Here is a 16,968-nt window from a genome sequence, read left to right on the forward strand (position 1 = left end):
TTCTAGCTTCTTCGGTGACTCTCCCATCACTGAAATATGGAGGTTTTTGTAACCATGACAACCATGGTGGAGGGAGTGTATTAGCTCATCTGCACTGGGGGGGGGGGGGGGGGCTGTGTTGCTGTGTCTGCCTATAAAGCAGGTTTTGGATTATTTCTGAATGTGCTTTTCAGGGGTGGGGGAGGTGCCCTCCAACCTCCATTAAAATCACAAAAATTGTTTAATTGTGTTTTTAGATTCTGTTTTTCCTGCTGTATATGTGTGGGGGTCAAATTCTCCATCCTGATCTCAAAACTCCCCAAAACATCACACTCATCCTTATTCCTCAGTTTATTATTCCCAGCTTCATTCCCGTCTCCCCCCTCCTCCCCCTCCCGTCTGACTTCCATCCTTCCAGCTGAGAAAATAGGCTCGGAGAGCTCTTGGCAGAGGAGATGAAGCGAGAGAGAGAGTAAGAAAAAGGAGGAAAGAAGGGCGCTTTTTAGATGAAGAGAGAAAGAAAAGAGTTTAAAGCCTTGAAAGGAATCATTGTGCTCTTCCCCCTCATTGCTACAGCTTCATCATTTAGCCGAGCCAGCAGCCAGCACATTACTGCGCCGCTTTAAATCAGCGCAGCGTTAGCCGTAGCAACGCTCAGGCTCCAGAGCTTCAGCTCCTTTATGGCCTCCTCCTCTTCCTCGCTCAGCCAAAGACCACTGGGATCATTATTAACCCAGTCTGATGGGCACATTCCTCTCAGCTGGAATAATAAATAAAAACAGACTCTTTGGGAAATGTGTGTGTGTGTGTGTGTGTGTGTGTGTGTGTGTGTGTGTGTGTGTGTGTGTGTGTGTGTGTGTGTGTGTGTGTGTGTGTGTGTGTGTGTGTGTGTGTGTGTGTGTGTGTGTGTGTGTGTGTGTGTGTGTGTGTGTGTGTGTGTGTGTGTGTGTTAGATTTAAAAGTGAGACTGACTGGATAGAGCACATGGACTGCATGTTTCCAACCCAATCCCTGGATGTTATTTGATGTTTGATGTTGTGCAGAAGTGTCAGCGAGTATTTTTAGAGCCGACTGAGCAAGCCAAAGGAAACGCAGGCTTTCATTCCTCTGTTCACTTTTTACAAAGCAGACTTATGCAACCTGGCCTCCAACTTTAACTCTCCTTTTCTGTCTCTCTTTCACTTTCATTCCTAATCTTCCTGAAGCATGTCACCCGGATTTATTTCATCTGACAGTGATTTTTCTGTTAAAGACCCGGTTGAGCTGGGCTTTGTCCCCGGCTGTGGTTCCAGTGTGACCATGCACAGAGTGGGTCTCTGTCCTCCAACATGTGGTGACCCAGAGACAGCTGCAGGATGGGAGGAAGAGGGGGAGGGAAGGGAAGGGAAGGAGAGACAGGAAGCAAATGGAGGAGGATGAGGGGGCAGATTCCTTCTTCAGCTCTCAGTAGTTAAAAAAAATAGTAGAACTGGCGGGGAAACTCACTTCCTGTCCCGCCACTAGCATGCATGACATCACTTCCTCCTCTGACAAATCAGAGCCGTCCAAGCCTGAAATGAGGGGTTTGTCTCCTTGTTTAGGTCATCTACTGAATGGGAAACGATTTGTGTTGTCATCAAATGAAGCAAATTAGACCAAACTGAAACAAAATGCATTTCAGAGAACGTGTCTGTGGGTGTGGCTTCTTGTCACAGAGCCGTTGGGATTTCATGATGAAGGAAGTGATGATGGCGTTTCTTCTGTCTGGTGTCCAGCCTGTCTGGCTAATGCTGTTACAGCACACATGAGCTTCTTTGTCACCACGCAGTCCTTTCTCAGGTCAGCCCTGCTGCGCATCACTAGATAGTTGTTTTTTGTCTGACTGTATTTTTGTCACCCTCGTGTGTGTGTGTGTGTGTGTGTGTGTGTGTGTGTGTGTGTGTGTGTGTGTGTTAATCAGCAGGAATGTGGTTCGTTGTGTTGAATACAGAGGTAATACCAGAACAATCTACTCTTTCTGCCCTACTGGGGGAGGGGGCTGATGCATGCTCAGCTGATTTGTCATTCTGTGACTTCACGCCTAATAATTAATTAATCATGTCCCCTTAATTTCTGGGTACCTCTGTAGTTTCCTGTGATTGTTACCCAGAATAAGATCACTCAGTAAATCCAAATGTTTTTTTACGCTTCTGACTCATCTATTTGTGTCTCTATGAGGGAAATGCTTCCGTGCTTCCTGCATACGTCCGTCTGCGTTGCCAGGTCTGACTAATGCTGGAGCAGCAGCCAATAACAGGCTCTTCATAGTTCTGTAATGAATATGTGTAGAGGAAAAAGGACATCCAGCAGCTGGGGCTGACAGTTGTCGTGGCAACTGTGTAATGCATCTAGAGAAGGTTGAAAAGAGGCAGCCATTTTGGATTTGTGAGTCTGTAGTGATTGATTTTGGAAAGCTGGAGAGTCGAAGAGAGACTCGTTTAATTTAGAAAGTCAAAGTAAATAACTCTGATGCTAGTTTATCGTCCCTTTTATCAGACTATAAAAGGTTCAGCTGCATAAATCTCTTGCAGGTCTGTAACTCGTTGACTTCTAGGACATCCGTGCTCGTGTTAGTCCCAACATTTCACTGAAGCATGAAATCAACTAATCTGGAAATAAAAGCAACTAAACTAAAAAGTACAAAAATGAGGATTTTTGAATAGAAGGAAGTATTATTGCCTTAATATTAATAATATGTTTACATTCTTAGCATAATACAACTCAAATACATTATCCATGTAGCCAAATAAACATCATTACTAAGATCATCTCCTTCCCCACAGTCTTTGTGTTGCTTCTTCCTTCCCTCCTACATCTGCAGTCTTCTGCTTCTTTTGTTTGGCTCTGTGACGTCCTGTGGCCTATTTATAGGGACGTGTTATTGTGTAAGCAAGGCACAGAGAGCCTGGGCTGGCTACCATGATCCCTTTGGTAGCACCAGGATGAGCAATGGGTTTTCTTATTGTCATCATGCATCATCTCAAGATCCTGTCATGAACCTCACACTGCCAGATGATCCATAACTCCTGTGTGATTAAGGATCAGATGGTGAAAAATGCTCTCTCCAACATGAATTTAACCAAAGCATCTTCATTTCATACTGTTTCTCACCTCGTTCCACCTTTCCTAAAGGTTTAAACCCAAACAGATGAACTAGACAAGTAATTAAAGATTTATGAGTTAAAAAAACACACAATTCAGAGATTAATTTAGATCCTACTGCATATTAGATCAGTTGGATCTCAAATTTTGAAAATAGGAATATAATTAATATGAAAAAATAACCCAAAAAGGCATTTAAAGTTTTTTTTATATGATTTCTTTTTATTTGAAATGTCAGTGTCCAAGAGAAAATAAAACAGAAATATAAATATTAGCATAAAAATAAGAGCGCAACACAAGAAGTGAAGCATGAAGAGGGGAAAAGCATTTTATAAGAAAGATAATACAGCAGGATAGAGTAGTATTAATTCAGCAGCGGACGGACTCACACATATAATATTTATAATCATTTGTTCATATGGACAGAAAGAGAGAATGAGAGGCATTATTTCACAAATGCACAAGAGAGAAATCACTGCAAAAATAACATTAAGATGTTACAGAGGGATAGAAACATTTCCATATTCTTTTTTTTCTTTGTCTTCTTTCTTTACGAGGTGATAAATGATAATAAAGAGGAAATAAACACAAAAATATGCGCAACAGATACCACAAGTTATATCTAGTCTACGTGTGTCACTTTTTTTTTTTTTAACTTATCTAAAGTTATCTTTAATTCATTTATTTACACTGACGAGTTAGTTGGCTTCCTTGGTGCTTAGTTACTACATTGCAACACAAACTCTTGGAGAACATGTCAGTTTTTTTGTTTATTGTTGATCTAGTTTTTTTGAGTGTGGGTTTTTTATTTTCTTGAAAAACAAAATGCAACACATTCCAGTAGTAAGCCACGCCTTGTTGAGAGGGACTTTCATTGTGAAAATGTCAGATGAGGTCCCTGCGTTTGCAAACACTTGGCTCGTACTATCGATCTGACTCGTGTTTATTTACAGGTGGGGGGGCCGAGGCCTCACAGAGCCAGGTGGGGGTGGGGGGTGCAGGCAGGTGAGAGGCAGAGAGGACCAGAATTCTCGTTCATTTCAGTAAAGGAGATGCTTGAGAGCTGGGGTGGCTGTGCTTGTTGACCTCCACCTGGGTCAGTGCTTTAAGGGTGGGCAGGCCAACTGCGGGTCCTCTGTACATTCAGTGAGTAGAGCCAAAGTTGCATCCCACCCTTCTCTGGTGCCGCCTCAGTCCTTTAGCTTGTCACTGACCCCCCCTGATTCCCACCTGCAAGCTGCCTTTTACTTTCATGCAGTTTAACCTGGCGAGAAGCTTGACAGACGGATGGACGGCAAATCAAAGACTTCATATTTTAAACAAACTGCATTACACAACTGAACTAAGGTCTCCCAACAGAAAAGAAAGCAAGAATGTACGATGTCACATCAAGATATTTCTTCAGCACCTTGAGAAAGTGAAGGAAAGTCTCTATCAAGGCCCTACAGGTTTACAAAGTGTTTAGAAAGTCCTATGCACGTAAGTTTACCACATCTATTTATCCCTAAAGACAGAAGTGATTACAACCCTGACTCTTCTACTGGTTATGGACAGTGCATTTCTCTTAGATTGGCTCAAACCATGGAGGGATTGGTGAGGGAAGGGTACGAGCGGGGTGTGAGGAAGAGGAGGGCAGCAGGACAGTACTACACCCATCCTAGGTGGTACACTGAGCCGGCGTGGCTAAGGCCAGCCCTTTCCTGTGGGTGCATGCTCGGGTCATAAAAAATATCAGATGATTAATATCTTATACTTTTTAAAATCTTTTTAAAACTATGATTACAAAAGTAATTCATTCTGTGTCAAGTAAATGCTTATGTGAGCATTATGTTGACCTTGGATTGGCGGGAGGAACTTGGATCCAGGATGTCCTCCTCTTTCCTTTTGCAATGCATAGTTTGCAACTCTAAACTAATGTAAGTGGTTTGAACCTAAATGAGCATGCAGAAGAAGAGTCTGTAATACCTGTTCAACATCAGCCGTAAGCTAAGGCCGACCCTTATGGAGGAGGAGAGTGGATGGCAACCAGCGTACTTTACAAAAGTCGACTTTCCCTCTGCGGGAGAGCGCAACAATAAATCCAACATGAGAGACATTAACATTTCATCTCTGAATACATCGTTGTGTGTGGCCTTGTCATCCCAGCAAGGTTCATTACACTCAATCTCTTTGTCCACCAGATTTTTTTTGTTTTTTTGTTTTTGTTGAAAGAAAAGAAAAAAAAAAGACAAAACAACGGTAACCCCTCATACCCTGCCAAGAATATCTACCCACAAAGATTACATGAACATTACTAGACTGAAGCATAACATGGGTTAATAATGAAAACCTCCAGCACATTTGGATTCTTCTACAACCTTTCAGAGAACCACCAACAGCGTCCATGTGACAGCAGAGCAGTGAGATACCTAATGGGGGGGTGTGGGGGGTTCTCATCACATCATCATCCCTTCACCTCTCTCCGTCCACGTCTACTTCTTCTCCTTCTTGGTGGACTTCTTCTTGGAGGCAGGTGTCTGGGCCGCTTTCGGGGGTTCAGCCTGGGCGGCGGCCTGAGGCGGGGGCAGCGCCTGCTGCGTAGCCTGCTGGGCCGTGGCCTGCTGCTGCTGCGGGTTGGAGGTGAGGGTGGCCGTGCTGCCGGGGATGTAGACGTTCTGGCGATAGTCAGGCACGTGCTGCAGAGTGAACTGGGGGCTGTAGCGGGTGCTCAGCCCCATGGTGCCGGGCCCGAGGGTGGCCGTGGCCTCACTCACTTCTGGGGAGAACAGAGACAGAGTTGGGGGTGTGAGGGAGGGTGGAGGGACAAGGGGGGGGGGGGGGGGGGGAGTGAAACGTGTTAAGGTGCTGGAAAGTCTCACAGTGGCAGTGTTAAAATCATGAAGCAAAGCACAAACGCATGAGAAGCTTCTAAAGGTGAAAACATCAGCAAGAAAACTAAAGAGAAAAATGCATCAAGCTGAAATGAGAGCAGAGTGAAAGAAGAGGTGGGACTGTGAAGGGATCCGTTTGTGTTAGTGGAGCTCCACTGAGCATGCTCTGTGTCTGAGTGCATGACGTAGGTGCTCAGCTCATAACTCTCTCACAGCCCCTGCATTGCAGAGCCAGAGACTCTACACACACACACACACACACACACATGCAGGACAAATGGTCCGTTACTGAAAGCAACAAATATCTCTAGTCGTTGAGTCCTGCCAGTCAAGTCAGCTATGCTAAACCAGAACAGACGACCTTCAGTGTTCATCACATTAGCTGCTAACCCTTCCTCTCCCTCCATGATAGATGAGTAACTATTAATGCAGTCCAGCCCTGTGCTGGCATTAATCTCACTCTGCCATAGAAGCAGACTCTCCATCTTGCTTTTTCATCCAGTGGGAAAAATTCCCTGCAACGTACCGAGTCATGTCTGAGAAGGGAGTGAACGTGTTTGTCAAAGGAAGGAGATATGGTGTGTTGAAACACTGGAAACAAATGCTTGAGCCTGTTATGTCATTAGTCTGGTTGAGTTTAGTCCTTAATCTATTCTGATCGGTTTGCTCTGCATCTTTTTAGCTAGCATTGTGACTATTTTCCAGGGCGATGCCTGAAGATGACTCGCTGCATGTGCGTGCCCTTCGTCTGTTTGGCAGACCTTCGCTGGAGCACCAGAGGAAGAAGAGGATGTGAGTTGTAGATTAATAAAAGGGTCATGTGTGTCCTTGTAGCTGTGCTTGTGATCAAACCTTTCAGCATGTGACGAGTGGACGGTGGAAACACACGTCTCCGTCATGTTTTTAAAGTCAACACATCAACTGTAAGGCAGGTAGTGATGTCCGGTGTTTTGGTTATTGGAATGGAAATATCAATGTGGACAGAGAGGAACATATCAATGAATGAGTCTGGCTTGTTGCCCTGCAACAAAACGGGAAGCTGCACAAACAACCTCCCACGCATCCATGAGCATGTGCAGACAAATGCATCCGTTAGGAAGAGACAGGAAGGAGGAAAACGATGACCCACCGTTCGCGGCAGCCATCAGTGCCTGAAGCTGCTCTGCTTCAGTAGGGGGCTGGGGCCATGGGCCAGTTCCCATGGCAACCTCAGGTCCTCCAGTTGCCCTGTAGAAACAATAAGGATGGGCACAACTTAAAAAAACAGGATTTAAACCTTGCAGGCTTAAGAGTTTAAGGTGTAAAGGCAAAGCAGCTGATGAAGGACTCAGCAGAAACAACAAGAAGGATGTAGTCTGCAAAACCATCTAAAAATAAATAAAATAAAATAAAAATGCCTTTTTACGGAGTGAACAAATGCATCGGCTCACAGCAGCTAGCGTGTCGGCGCATTCGGAGTACAACTGGTATGCTTGGGAGCACAGGACCTTCTAGTAAATCTGATTAAATATTTAATGACTCCACCTTTAAAGGAAATTTCAATCTGCGTAGTCACACACACACACACACACACACAGTGAGCGCTGAACATTTCCATCTGGGCAGACTTCACCTTCAAAGGCTGCTTTATTTACTGCTGCAATTTGCATGTGGGGCTAACAAGGGAGATGTGATGGAGTATGCTCAGTCAAACAACTCTCACATGCTGCAAATCAGCATAAGCTCTACCAACAACAACTAGGTCACAATGCCTTAATCCCATCTCTGCTGCTGTGGCCAAAGAGAAACTAAATCATCCATTTTTAGATGTTAAGAGGCAACAGAACCTCTTAAGTACTGATGACGTCTCATGTCCCTGCATTAGTGGTACCACACAAATACGAAGAACTGGGTTTCAGTGTGTGCAGCATGCTAGTTGGTTTATGTTGGAGGTAAAAGAGGTTAGAAGTAAATGTGGAAAGGAGTGAATGTAATGAAAAGGGTTATAGAGAGGTCAATGCTCTTTATATATTTTTGGTTCTTGATAAAGCTTCATGCACTTGTGCAGCACAGCCCCGACTAATCAAACAGACTGACTTAGACTTTGTGACAGAGAATACTTATATGTCTGCTGATATCAGGCCTTAAATCGGCTTTCTCCCTGCTTTCCAGGAACTTAAACAAAAAGCACTTACAACTTTATGTCAGACACCATCTTCAAATAATCTTAACTGCCTAAAACCTTTGCACATCAGATAGCGTTACAACTCCACTGAGGCCTAAACAGGAACTCTTTTGTATCCCAAACACCCCCAGACCAACCAGTCTTCTCCAGCGATTCAAGAGAAGGCAAAAGACTAACTGAGACAAAGTGGAAAAGGAATTCTAAGACAAAAACTAGATCCCCGTTGAAGCAAAGGTTGCCAGTTTGTTGTGCCAGAACTCTGAAGTGATTCTGGGTTTGATGCCAGAGAGAAAACAGAGGGAGAGAAACACGTAGGTCCTGTGCCAGGCAGCCAATGAGGAACAGACTAAGTCAGGGCAGACATTTTGTAGCTCTTCACACAACTGAAGATTAAAGTAAATGCATCATTTATGCTGAATCAGCATCTACGGTGGCTTATCACATCCTGATATTTAGTAGAACATTTCCTGTGGTCGGGCTTATCACTTCCTGTGGGCAGCACTGCACAACAAGGACCTGACAGGGCCATCATTTCTTCCTCTGTAATGTTTTGTCCCTGCTAACAGCTCCTCTTCCTCTTCTTTAGATAATCTTCACCGCATCATTTGCAAACTAGTTCCTTCAACTTCCTTTGCTTTCATCGTAGATCACATAGAAAAAGCTGCATGTGGTGATGTTGAGCTACAACCATCACAGACACACATCAAAGGCGACACTGCATGGCGAGCAAACCTCAGAGGAGGAGAGGAGAAGGAGGAGCTTCCAGGCTTATAGCACACATATAAGGCACAACAAGTCTACAGAACACGGCACGCAAACGTGTCACACGTCTTTCTATGCCACAGCAGGCATTGTGGCCTATAAATGCACATCGATCGACAACAAACCCCATCAAACTTTTAGGGAGACTATCAGAAGCTATGGGTTAGCTACATCTACACACAGCACAGCACTCAACTGCAGTGCACTACCTCGGATAGTTTGGTCACTCCCGGCCCTCATCCGTGTTCTCTCTGACAGGATGAATGGATGAAATGTGAACCCTGATCGAGGACAGAAAGTGACCAAAGTGTCAAGGTGTCAAGGTCTAAGCTGGTACCTTGTCCCATTCTTCGGCGTCCATCGTATGTGTGTACCGTATGGCATGTGGGGACTAAAAACACAACAAGTTATACAGCCTGAAACAACATTTTGCTCTACCTTTTAGAGACAAATGTGTTGAATCTGTGGTACATTTACCAGTTCTTTGAAGAAATTTCTTTTTTTTTAATTCTTTTTTTTTTAAATAATTCTCTTAAACTGAGCTGAAATCTCCAAACTGCAGTGTCTTGTGTATTTCTGGCAGTAGAGGGTTTGATTTTTTTTTGCCCAGATAAAAGTTTCACTTCTAGAACATGGTGAGCTATCTCTAGTGCTGCACACAACCCTTTTCAACCCAAACAGCATGAGAAACACACATGCTCACTAAACCACAAAAAAACACCTCATCTGCTGCAAAGACTGGTCATATACATCCACTTTTCTGCATCAAATGGAGAAAAAGCAACGGATAAGCACAGCCCCCTCCAGCTCTGGTCACCATCCCTCATCAGCAGTACTGAGTGATGGCGCAGAGGCTCGGGGAGCGCGGAGAGGAGAGGAACAGCAGAGGAGGGGGAGGGGAGTGGAAGCTGCGGCAGCCATTTTATAAAGCAGCCTGAAAACAGGCAGAGATTCAGGAGCCTGAACACACTCAGAACTATTATTTACACAAATTCAGCCGTTTTTGTCTCTATGACATCACTTGAAGTCATGATTAAAACCTTTTTCATTATAAATTCTTTGCTTTTTCCTCATTTCTCCTTTTTCTATCTGCCGATGAACAACAACATAGTCACTGGGTAAATTAATAAGGAGTGTTTCTGCTGACTCACCCACTTGGTCCGGGTCTCTGTCCCTGCGTAAATCGCCAGTCGTTGTTGGGAGGCTTTTGCTGTGAGAAGAAAACAGAGGATGCAACATTAAACGGATGTTTCACCGCGGCAGCAAGATGTTCCTCACATGCTCGTGTGTGTGTGTGTGTGTGTGTGTGTGTGTATTTGCTTCATAGCTGAGACATCTGAATGTGATGATGATAAAGACGTGTGTCCCTTTTGTGGGGTTTAGAAAACAGGAGGCTCAACAAAGAGTTACAGATGGCCTCAGATTTCTGTGTCAGGCATCCCTGCTGCTCTGAGAGCTGCGGGGGCAAATCTAGCGCTGCACGGAAGAATATAAATCACATAAGGAGAGGAAATGTGTATTATAACCCTGTATTATTTGTTAAAAACAGAAAGGTAGACTGTCAGGAAGTAAACTAGATGATTATTCAAGGAGTCTTTAAACTGCCAGACAGGAAGTAGCACCATGATAAACAGGATGTCCACAGGTTTACCGGTATATAGATGGATGCGCCAACTATCAAGTAGAAAGGTTGAGATAAAACCATGGCATCTTAAAAGAACAAATGTTTTATACACAAACTGGAAAGTGGAAGTCCTCCGATATTAGGCTGAAACAAGAACTCCACAAACTACAGGGATTTATCTAAATAAAGATAAAGGCATCTCTACTCCGAATGTATTCTCAGCCGCTCCCATCTTGTCCATCTCCACCTCACTGCTCATGTCACCCTCCTGCTCTTCCCTCCTCTCTCTGACTCTCTTATTGTGCACTGATGCGGTGAATAAATAAGCCTGGCTCGGCTCCAGATTCTGCTACCTAATCGACACGAGAGCTCCCCAGAGGGAGAGGCCAGCAGCCCGATGGGCTGCATTATTAACAGAGCTGTCCGACTGGAGGGAGACGAGCTTTGAATCCGCCTTAAAATTCCTACGCAGAATGTAAAGAGAATCTGTTTATTATCATGACTGGAGTTTATGATGGATGTGCCAGTAAGTCGAAAACAAAGTAGTCCAAATAAAAAATGCCTGGTTTAAGATGAAAGCCACGTTTTTCCTCCTTTACAGCAGAACTCGGCTTAAAAAAAAAGACCAACGAAAGATGAGAAAACGATCAGGACACATCCGCATGGAAGCAAACGTCCACAGAAAGAGGCCCAGCATTCCTGCCGAGTGATTCGCTTTCCACCACACTCACACACACACACACTGGTTCTTTAGATCTCTCTACAGGACAGGTGTGTACAGGAAGCACCCTGTAAGACCTGCTTTTGGATAATATTGCCAGTAAGTAATTGTTGCTCACAGATATCCATGCAGATATTTAGTAGTAAATGAAGTGGCAGTTTTACTAGGTTGAAGCGTTAAAAGTATTCTAGTCAATCTCCATCTAAGGGGGAGAGGATGAGTCAGATAAACATGCTGCCCAGTTGGTTCAGATTTTCATCCCACAGACAGATTATCAGACTGACCTGGAAGCTTTAAAGCCTGCAGTCTGTTTTCTATCCATGTTTCAGATGAATCAAAGAGCTCGCTCGGAGACGTCTCCACATGAATTACACTGTTGCTCCATAAAGTGTGTCAGCTGAAGGACTAGCACGTGCAGGGTGGGATTTATCAGGGTTTATGTTAAACTGATCAGCAGAATGACACACTTGGAAACTATCCAGTGTGTGAGCATGTGAAAATAATATGGTGGGCACACATGAATCCAGATAAACTAGAGTTAAAGCAGCTGGATGGTATTTTCTGAGACAGAGAAATGCTGAGGATAAGCAGCACACACAACATAAATCTAGAAACGTTATGAATAAATTCAGTTTTCAGAAATGTGCTCCAGTAATGTTGGTGGTAAAACCACCAGGACTGTACCACAGCCTATTAAAGACAAGTAAAGCAAGTGACTTTGCATAAAGAGGTGTTATAATAACACTTACATCAGCATAAACCATCAGAATGGTTTAGTGAATCATACCCAGAAGATTTTTGGTGTTTTGCATGTGTCTTGTTTGGTTACCAGTCTCCTCGTTGCCATTTTTCAAAAATCTTTTCAAAAGTTACGGCAATTTTTCATCAAAACATTTGAAATTTAGTAGCGTGAAACCTTTTTTTCAGCGAACTTCTCAGCAGATTTCAGACTTTTTAAAGAGTTTTTACACTGAAAGCTGTGAAAACAACTTATATTCTGAAAGACTGCAGCTTTTAGGCACATTTACACATTTCTCTTTGCTTAAGGGTTTAAAAATGAGTTGTGTTGTGCTTAAATGAATGCTGCTGTTTTATTGAGGTGAGTACATGAGAATGAGAAGAGTAAACGATAATATTTTCCTGGTGGTTCTTGCACTTGTTTCTGTTTTTGCTTCAATAAAGTAAAAAAGCACTGAAATAACGAGGTTTTCCTACAGGACATGCTCCATAGTGACAGATGACTGTAAGAAAAACTACTGTTGTTGGATTCTTAAACCTTAAAACAGAGCAGTCTCATTGCTAAAGCCCAAACCTAGCTCCAGACTCATGAAAATATTCAGATCCTGAGAAAATTAATCACCGACAAAACATGAAACAAGTGTGAACATTTCTTCCTGTGGTTTAAACTCATGATCTGCTTCGGTACAGCATGAACCCCCCCAAAAATGTGTGTGTTCACACATGGTTAAAGTGAGCGTGCCAAAACAGCACTCTGCAGATGAACAGAAGAGAGAGAGGGGCAGTGGGAAGGCACTGAGGCCCCAGGGTCCTGCTAAAATTACACACCACTGCAGGCTCCTCGTGCTTAACGCTTTGTACGCACAATGTCATGCTCATAAACACCCACAGTGATGGCGGCCGTTGCAGCCCGCTCACTCTGTTGCAGTGGCACATGTGCATAAAGCCGTCCCTCTTGTCCAGTTATCTACCCCTCTGTCTCTTTTCCACTGCTGTCCTATTTGGGCACGTGTCACAAAGACAGATGGCAGCCTCCTGACCTCAGGGCAAAACAAACTCACCATAACCAGCAGAGAAAAATCTCAGCAAACTCCAGTAGTGAATGATGGAGGGAATACTTTTAACCACTAAGCTGCTGTTGCATGCATTGGATCCTTACTCGATTGTTGTCAAACACAGCAACAACATGTCTGACTCACACATGTGAGTTCTGGAACTAATCACCAAAGGGTCAGAGGACAACAGGAAGTCAGGTTCAGGCCAGTGACCGCACAAATTCCTGTTTTTCAGTTACTGGTTAACGCTGTGCCTCTCTATCTCCACCCTCTTCCATATTCCTCTTCCATCACATCCCCTCTCTCTCTCTCTCCTTCTTTCATCCTGTTCTTCTCTTCCAGCCACTTCACTGAGCCAAGTCTGCAAGACCCCATTTCATCTGGAGGTCTCCATCTGTTACATACTTGTTTCCTCCTTCCTGTTTCCAGTTCAGCTGTTTACTTTTCTCCTCTAAATTTCTGCCGCCTCTACCCTTTCCTCCACAGGAAAGTGCTCAGTCACTTACGTTTGTGACAGTAACTATGATTTATGAGTAAAACTCGCCTAGCAGCGCTCCAAAATGTACCTCGCCATGTGGAGAGAAGGATCCGCCATCTTTACTGTTGAATGTCAGAACATTAAAATAACCCTTTCAGTTATTTAAAGAATTTTAAAAAAGCTTATTTATCTACAATAACACCTAAGATTTGTGTTTATCCCAAAAGTGGAACGCTTTCTGCCCTCACCTCATTGGCTGGGCTCATGAGCTGCTTCCTGCTGAGGGTCATGTTGAGCGTGTTGTTGTGACTCAGCATGGGTGTCTTCATAAACACAAAGTCACTTCTGCTTGATATGGTGGAGTAGCAGGGCCTGTAGGTGCGTGTGTGAGGGTCCTGAGGACCACCCACCACCTCCATGTATCGTATGGGTCCATCAGTGTTGAGCTGCAGGTGCAGGTCTTTGCTGGGCCTCTGGTGGTAGCGACTGGACCTGTGGCGACCGTAGCAGCAGCAGCACTCAGAGCCCCCCAGCACTGGGTCACGGTGCCTCAAGCAGCGCACCATGAAGACCACAAAAGTGATGAATGCCACACCTGACACGCAGGCAAGTGAGATGATCAGGTACAGCGTGATGTCCTGCAGCCCAGTGCGGTGATTGCGGCGGGGGCTTTCAGGAGCATCTATGGCTGCACCTTTCTCATCCACAGTTATTGTTATGTTCACAGAGCAGGATTTTGGTGGTTCGCCATTATCCTGGATGATGACTGTTAAATCATAAGTCGAGCCCCCTTCCTCTTCAGCCAACTTGCGGGCTGTTTGGAGCTCCCCGGTGCGGGCCCCGATGCGGAACATGCCAGCGTTTGGCCCAGGGGCGATGGAGTAGAACAACAAAGCATTGTGCCCGCTGTCTGCATCCACCGCCACCAGCTTATTTATGAGAAGCCCCGGTCTGGCAGATGGGGGCACACTGAGCTGCAACCTTTTGTCTTTATGGTGGGAGGGATGAACAAGTGCCGGCGCATTGTCATTAGCATCCACCACAAACACGTGCACCATGACGTTTGCTGTCCGTGGGGGCACCCCAGCATCCCGGGCCTGCACCTCGACACGAAACGCATTAAGCTGTTCATGATCCAGAGAGCGCATGCTGTAGATGTGGCCGGTGTCTGGGTTTATGTACACATAAGATGATATGGGTGAGCCCTGGACCATGCTGGGAAGGATGGAGTAGGAGACGTGTGCATTTTCTCCCAGGTCCGGGTCTGTGGCAGAAACGGCAGTGATGGGGGAGCTCGGGGCATTATTTTCAGGGATGTCCACAGAGTAGGACGGCTGGGAGAAGGTGGGAGGATTGTCATTTACATCAGAGAGCTTCACCACAAAGGTGATTTGGGATGAAAGGGGCGGGGAGCCACCATCAGTGGCCTTGACAACCATTGTGTACTCTGGAACAGTCTCTCGGTCCAAGCCACCAGATGTGGTCAGTTTGTAATGCATCCCAAAATCTGAAATGAGCTGAAGAGGTACACCTGGTGAGATGGTTAACTTCACCTGGCCGTTCACACCAGAATCCAGGTCTCTGGCACTTATGAGGGCGATCACAGTCCCTGGAGCAGAGTCTTCCTTGATAGGGCTGATCAGCGACGTCAGTGTCACCTCCGGTGCATTGTCGTTCACATCAGTGATGTCCACTATGACGTTACAGGAGCCCTCTATGGCGGGGGAGCCCCCGTCTCTGGCCTGCACGGTGATGTGATAAGAGACACCTTTCTCATAATCCACGTCTCCCTTCACCCGGATCTCCCCGCTGCTAGAGTCCACGCTGAACAGCTGCAGGGCGCGATCCGACGTGTATTTACTAAACAGGAAGGATACCTCACCGTTGCTGCCCGAATCTGCGTCGGTCGCGTTTAATTTCGTCACTAAAGTGCCTCGTGCCACATTCTCCAAGAGGGTGACTTTCTTCACCGGCTCGTCGAAAACCGGCGCGTTGTCATTGACATCCAGGATCCTAATTAGCAGAAGCGTGGAGCCGGATTTCTCCGGCTGACCCCCGTCCACAGCAGTGAGCAGCAGGCGGAACGAGGCCTGCTTCTCCCTGTCCAAAGCTTTATCCACGACGATCTCCGGAAACTTGCTGCCATCGCTTTTAGATTCCACTTTTAAAACGAATAAGTCGTTTGCTGCCAGCTGGTAGGTGCGTAAAGAGTTGGTACCCACGTCTGGATCGTGCGCGCTCTCCAGGCGGAAGCGTGTGCCCGGCGCGGCCGCCTCTGACACCTCCAGGGTGATGTTGCTGGTTGAAAACCGCGGCGCGTTATCATTCACATCCAGAACATCCACCACGACGCGGTGGATCTGCAGCGGGTCCTCCAGCAGGATTTGTAGGTGAAGCGAACAGGCGGGACTCTGTTCGCACAATTGTTCTCTGTCGATTTTCTGTTTAATAATCAAATCTCCGGTCGTCTGTCTCACCTCGAAGTACTGCACCTCTGACCCCGAAACCACTTTTAACTTTCTCTCAACAATCCGTTGCGCAGTCAGGCTCAAATCTTTGGCGATGTTCCCAACGACCGAGCCCAGACTCAGCTCCTCTGAGACAGAGTAGCTGAGCTGCGCGGAGGCAGGGGACATCCAGGCTAGGCAGAAGTAGACCCTCCACAGCCTCCCTCCTCCGGAGCGCTTCCTCCCACACGAGTCCATTGTGCGCTCCGAGGATCGGTGGAAAGTTTCAAACTTCTTGGGCCGTCACGTATCCATAACTGCGTCAAAACCAGACTCGGTGCAAGCATTTCCACTCTAACAGCAAAGCGATTGGAAGCTTTGATAAGATCATGACGGGCGACATGAACAACGAACAAAAAAATAAAGAAAGAAGAGGAGAAAATCAAAGTTGTTTCTGGCTCCACTAAAACTCTCCGCTCCGCTCTGTCTCCTCCGCCTCACTCCCTCCATGGGCGGGCAGAGACCGCGGATGTCTGTCCTCTGATTGGAAGACAAAGGAGCAGCGCTGTCACGCTTCCCACACCCACACTGAACTTTTCCCTGGCTCCTCTCCCACAGGGAGAGGAAAGCAGGCGAGTTTGAAAGTTTGACAAGCAGCTTTAGAGCTGAAGGACACAGCTGTGTTTTAGGAGCATGGCTATCTTTTATTGTAACGTTTTATTCAGTAACTTTGAGAAACGGTATGTTAGATTACTTTTGTTATAGAGAAGAAACTAGTCAGGGCTCGTCAGTATCAGGACCAGTGATAGATCACAGAAAACTACACCCATAGTACCCGCGTGGGGGCGTGATTTCCTCCTTTTCTCTCTCTAAATGTACATTTTAGAGGAAAAATCCATTTCAAGTCCCCAAACTTCTGAGAAAAAGGATTAAACGTGACAAATCATAAACGTATTTGTTGAATGTAGGAAATCTAGATACACATTTACTGTATAAAGTAACCAATTAAA

General features: G+C 45.5%; 1 protein-coding gene across 33 annotated transcripts in view; it reads right to left on the reverse strand.

Moving 5' to 3' along the window:
- Nucleotides 1–3,293: 3,293 nt before the first annotated feature.
- LOC107376386 (protocadherin gamma-C5) overlaps nt 3,294–16,968 on the reverse strand; it is a 344,488-nt gene continuing 330,813 nt past the window's right edge. For 14 of the 33 annotated variants that reach the window (XM_070551650.1, XM_070551644.1, XM_070551641.1 and 11 more), the window contains exons 2-5: nt 10,047–10,105; nt 9,233–9,286; nt 7,099–7,196; nt 3,294–5,854 (exon numbers count right to left, since the gene is read on the reverse strand). In XM_070551650.1, the coding sequence (XP_070407751.1) occupies nt 5,571–5,854; nt 7,099–7,196; nt 9,233–9,286; nt 10,047–10,105 (495 nt within the window). In that variant the 3' untranslated portion in view covers nt 3,294–5,570. Of the gene's footprint in view, nt 5,855–7,098; nt 7,197–9,232; nt 9,287–10,046; nt 10,106–13,759; nt 16,907–16,968 lie in introns of those variants that run through there. The other 19 variants (XM_070551695.1, XM_070551683.1, XM_070551682.1 and 16 more) reach the window with 6 other exon arrangements.

This window comes from Nothobranchius furzeri, chromosome 1, assembly GCF_043380555.1.
Source record: "Nothobranchius furzeri strain GRZ-AD chromosome 1, NfurGRZ-RIMD1, whole genome shotgun sequence".
Lineage (NCBI taxonomy): Eukaryota > Metazoa > Chordata > Actinopteri > Cyprinodontiformes > Nothobranchiidae > Nothobranchius > Nothobranchius furzeri.